This window comes from Cryptomeria japonica, chromosome 5 (genome assembly GCF_030272615.1).
Source record: "Cryptomeria japonica chromosome 5, Sugi_1.0, whole genome shotgun sequence".
In the NCBI taxonomy this organism is placed as follows: domain Eukaryota; kingdom Viridiplantae; phylum Streptophyta; class Pinopsida; order Cupressales; family Cupressaceae; genus Cryptomeria; species Cryptomeria japonica.
The window spans coordinates 273866646-273872134 of record NC_081409.1 but is presented as its reverse complement, the minus strand read 5'-3'; the positions used below and the strand labels follow the sequence as shown (position 1 = coordinate 273872134).

Sequence of the window (5489 nt, the reverse complement as noted above, 5' to 3'; positions counted from 1 at the left end):
TTTTAACAATTGATGCGCCTCAACTTTTAAAAAAATTGGAATGTAAGAATATGTCCTTCCAAAAAAATTGAAATCTTAGACTAAAAAACTTTTCTAACTAACATTGGAGTACTTTTAAATTGGATAAAAAATAATAAAAATTGCATCAAATGAAAGAAAAAACTGCTAGATATATCTTCTTAAGCATAGTTTCATGATTAGCATCATTTATCAACAGAACTGCTGATGTTGTTGCGCAGTTAGACATGTTCATTCTCCTCTGTCATAGTGGAATGATACTACTTCGCTGAAGTACTGCTGTCTTTAAGCTGTATTTTTCTTATTGGTGCTCCATGCCATTATATTAGTTTCTTTGTTTATCTTTTCTGGTCTGTCTTTTAGAGTGGGGCCTTCCAAATTCCTCCTTTTCCATTCAAAACTCCATGTCAAAAAATGATTTACACAAAAAAAAATTTATAACCTTTAATTTTTAACTCTTCTTAGCCATCTTAGCAAACGGCAGTGGACCGAACAAGTGAATTTTAATGATACACTTGGTATTCGAAATAATGATAAACATGCATGACACACTTGGTATGCGAAATAATGATGAACATGCATACTCTTTGTGAAAAAATGAGTTAACTACTTCCATTGTGTCAAAGTCTAGACAATCAATACATTCATTCAAACTGCGGTTCATTTTTTATGGGCTTGTTTAAACTAAGTTTGGAGTTTTTCGCCATGGAGCTAACTGTATTTAGATCATTTTGTAAATTTTTTAAGTATTATGAATCACAGTAGGAATAACTAGTTGATAACAGCTGAAATCCATAAACTCATCATAGATCTATGCAAGACAATAATCATGTGACACGTGCAGTTTCCTAGACAACAATTCAACATCGATTAACAAATAGGATTTAACCATTCAAACCATCGATGCAAACTATACTAAATAGATGTACGAAAAATGAGATGATCTGGTACGCAAATCTTTCAACCACGGCTTTATAACTATTGGTTAACATTGTAAAAAATTCAATTATGTACCATTAATGAAGAATATTTTTTTGTTTCGAGCTAAAAGGTGGCTGGTACTCAACTTATGAGTACCAATTTTTTCGCTCAGCAGATTCATGCTAATATACAATGTGATAAATCAAAAAGTTCGATAAATTTTACTTCTAAATAAAAAGTTCCCAAGGACTTTGGCACGTAATCAAAAGGATAGGTACCAGACAATAACTTTTACTTCGAAATAAAAAGTTCCCACGTTAATTTGATCAACCAGCACTTTGGCCCGTATGTTCCTGTTTTAGTCTCAATCATTTTGACGTCATCGAGATTCTTTTGTAAAGCAGGGCTTTTTAATAGTGTTAATGTTCCATCCATCAAAACACAACACAAATGAATATATAAGTATAGGACAGTTTAATATGTTGCCACAGTTTAAATTTTCAATTCTAGCCAGTACTATGATTGTGGCAAATTATAATTTTATCTACCAAAAGCTTCTTTACAGCTATGTAGAATAACACAAACGACTTAAAATGTATAATCGATTTGATGTGGGTGACTTCCATTGTATGATATTGACATAACTGCTAAATTATTTTGGAAATCTGTGGGAGAGAGAAACTATGTGGGATGATTAGATTCTCCAAGTACAGGCACAGGCACTATGTTTAACTTTTTATCATCACATGCATGGAATCTAAAATACAATTTGAAAGATTTCCATGATATAATATAAGTTGGATGAATGTGACGAGGAAAGGAGAAGAGTCAGAATAGAACGGCATTAAAAGTCTAATTAGGAGGCAAATTTGAACATTGCATCAAAAGCCTTCTCCCCTGGCTTCATGTCTCATTCAATGTTACGGAATACAGTGTCAATAAACGTTTGTTTTCTAAAGTTTTAACAGTGATAATTTGGTCATAGTTTCCTATTGGTAATTGTTATTCTGACTATCTAGGTATGGGATCATCATTAATAAGAAATTGTTTTGCTCAGTAGATGCATACTTATATACAATGTGATGAAACCCAAAAGGAAAATGTTAATATGAGTTATTTGTAAAGGAAAACAAAACTTACCAGATAAAAGAACATTTCCTAGAATATAATTCTGATTCTTCTAGTGCATGATAACCTAATATATTTAAAATTTGTAAATCATTATGGCTAGCTTTGAATTATGTTTATTCCTGTGAGATAATAGATCAAGGTAGACTAGAATATTTTTGACAGAATGTTCAAGTAATCCAGCAAACTAGTATTTGTCGACTTTGTACATGTATTGGACAGAAACTTACCTGAACTACAGTATGTTGAATAGTTGTTCGCTAAGTACACTAAAATTCACTAATCATTAGAAGGTTTTGTAATGGTAGCTAATCTCATCTATTTTAAGATTGTAGTGAACTTAAAATAACATCTAAAAATACTGTGTATAAGATGTTAATGTTGACCTTGGGTCACAACTCTCATTTGTCATAAAGGATAATAATTTCATACTAGATATTCTTAATTTATTTTATGTTTCAATTTAAGGGTATTTTAGGGTTGTTGGGGGTGGGAATGAGTCAGAGTCAGGGTCAAATTCAAAAGAATAGTAGAAATTATTTAATATTAAAAAAAAAGGTAGATATTGTCTGATTTTTATGACTATTTGAAACTAAGAGAAACATGTAGAAAAGGGTGAAAAGTTTGGTAAAGAATTTTGTTTCATGGATATTGTTCAATATTCTTTAATCTTTCATTTTACAAATGAAGTAGACATTACCTAACATTTATAAAGAAAAACGATAAATATTGTTTGACTTTTATAATCATTTGAAATTAAGAGAAATATTTAGAAAGTGGTGAACAGTTTGATAAGAAATTTTGTTTCGTCGATATGATTAAAAATTCCTCAGTCTTTCATTTTACAAATGAACTAGACATTGCCTAACATTCATAAAGAAACAGGGTAAATATTGCCTAACTTTTATAATCATTTGAAATTAAGAAAAATATTTAGAAAATCCTGAACAGTTTGATAAGGAGTTTTGTTTCATAGTAAAGGTTCAATATTCCTTGTACTAGTCTTTTATTTTATAGATGAATGGTGGACATTGCCTAATATTTTAAAAGAAGAGTAAATATTGTTTAACTTTTATGATAATTTAAAATTAAGAGAAATATTTAGAAAAAAGGTTACATAGTTTGATAAAGAATTTTGTTTCATTGATATAGTTCAACAACCTTTATTTTTTCATTTTACAAATGAAGTGAAAGTTGTCTAACATTTTCTAAGAAAAGGGGTAAATATTGTTTAACTTATATGATGATTTGAAATCAAAAGAAATATTTAGAAAAGGGTGAACAATTTGATAAGGGATTTTCTCATGACCAGGGTTCAGTACTATTAAGAAGTATTTCAATTTCAAGTGGCTTTGTTTTGATTGATCTTTTTCATCCATTGATTGCCATCTTTGGGTCTACTTCCTTCAACTCTTTTATTGATTGTATACTATTGACCTGCAATGTTTGTCTTGTTTGTTCAATCTTCATTGCTTTTTTGAGCTTCCTCATTTACATTATTTTTAATTTATAAATAAGAATCTAAACTCATCAAAAACCTACATTGACCATTAATCTTAAATAAGACTAAAAAATAAATTAATATATAATTAAATAAAATTTAAATCTTAGTTCTTAAACTTTTAGATTAAACTCTGAAATATTGTTAATTTTTTTAATTAAAAGACATCATACACAATATAATCTAAAACTAGATGACACTAAAAAGTAAATCTGTTAAAAAAAGCACCCACCACCTATTTGAAAAACAATTCATCTCATATTATTGAACACACAAAAATAATAAATAATTATACAATTTAATAAATAAAAAAGCAAACCTCATTGATTTTAAATCACTCAAACTTTCAGTAAGCTATATATTCTAGTTAATACAAATACTGTGGAATGGAAAAACCTCATTGTCTTGATGTTGCTCTATGATCATATAATACCTAACATGGGAGACCGTACCAACGCGGAATTGTGGGGTGTGGGGCAACTTTTATTCTTGTACAATTGGAAAAGTAGAAATAGGATTCTCAATCAGCAATTTGAACAGTTCAATCGCAAGTTCACGGGCATGGTCTTTAATCACGAGCTCAGATGTGAAGACGCCATAACTCTATAAATCCCTACTAGCTAGGACACACTAATTCTTCAATAATAGGTTTGCCGAGCTCATAGCTTTCTCACTTATTCTATTCCTAGGGTGAATTCCCAGCACATTTCAAGATATTAACAATGAGAAAAGCCATAGCTTTGCTCTTTATTGTTATGATAATGTCATGGACTCCTACTTCTACAGCTACTTGTCCAGTTAATGCTGTGAAGCTTGGAGCCTGCGTTGATCTGCTGACGGGACTTGTTCATGTGGGTGCAGGAGATCCTGTTGCAAACCAGTGCTGCCCTGTCATTCAGGGAGTCGCAGCATTAGAGGCAGCTCTGTGTTTGTGTACAACAATTAGGGCTAAGGTTCTCAGCCTCAATGTACTTCTTCCAGTGGCCCTGAGCCTCGTTGCTTCCTGTGGAAAGACTGTTCCAGCTGGATTCAAATGCCCTGCTTAGTAATCTGCTCCATTGATTTGATATGCTATGGGGGTGGTTGTGTGTTTCTCAAGATTTCTTCTTAATGTTGTTGTATGTCATGGAGATATTAAGGATTTCCTACTAAGGCACTATAAAATTCATGCTATAGAAATTATAAGCAATTGTAGCTGTGTGGGGGTTTTACAGTGATTGTGAGGTTTCTGTAATTTGTGGCAGTGCATGTTATTACTAAATAAAATAGTGGAAATCTTAACCCACTAAAATTGCTCTGAATGTGCTTGTCAGTTCTGTCATGGAGACGACTTATTGGGAGAGAGAGTCGAATGATGTTAGACTTCGGAAAGCAGGAACATTCTCTATATTTTTTAATGTTCAAGTACAGTAGAATTATAACTGTTTCGATGTAGTTCTTTCTGAATAGAATTTATGATGGGTAGTCCATTGATTGTTAGAAAAATATATGCATACGGATGAGGGTTTTTGTTTTGAAACAAAAATGTATTTGTTAACTGATGATGTTGGCGAGAAAGATATTGTCACAATCACACAGGAGAGATGTTTCAGACAGTATCACCTGAGTGACATCAGCAGAGAAAAATCAGACATCTCTACTGTTGTTTTTACAGAGAGATGTAAACAGTTGGAGTTAAGTCGTATAATAAGTATATTTTGTTTGACTCGTTTGTATTCAACTGCACTAAACCAGATTTGATTGAAACACCCAGTTTGGTTTTTTATGTGAACACGGAATTTAAAGTGCTGATTCTTTACGCGTTAAGATTCTATTCCACGGTGAACATATACCACACGATCATTAAAATAGATCACATTTAAGGCATTCATAAATGTATGTTCAGTCTATTCAACAGTGACAAATTTCCTTGTCAAAAAGG

At 31.5% G+C, this 5489-nt stretch overlaps 1 protein-coding gene across 1 annotated transcript; it reads left to right on the top strand.

Annotated features, from left to right (window-relative positions):
* The first annotated feature begins 4198 nt into the window (after positions 1 to 4198).
* LOC131039636 (36.4 kDa proline-rich protein) lies at positions 4199 to 4869 on the top strand. The gene has a single exon (XM_057972424.2). The coding sequence runs from the start codon at positions 4291 to 4293 to the stop codon at positions 4612 to 4614; it is 324 nt and encodes a 107-aa protein (XP_057828407.1). The 5' UTR covers positions 4199 to 4290; the 3' UTR covers positions 4615 to 4869.
* Positions 4870 to 5489: the final 620 nt, after the last annotated feature.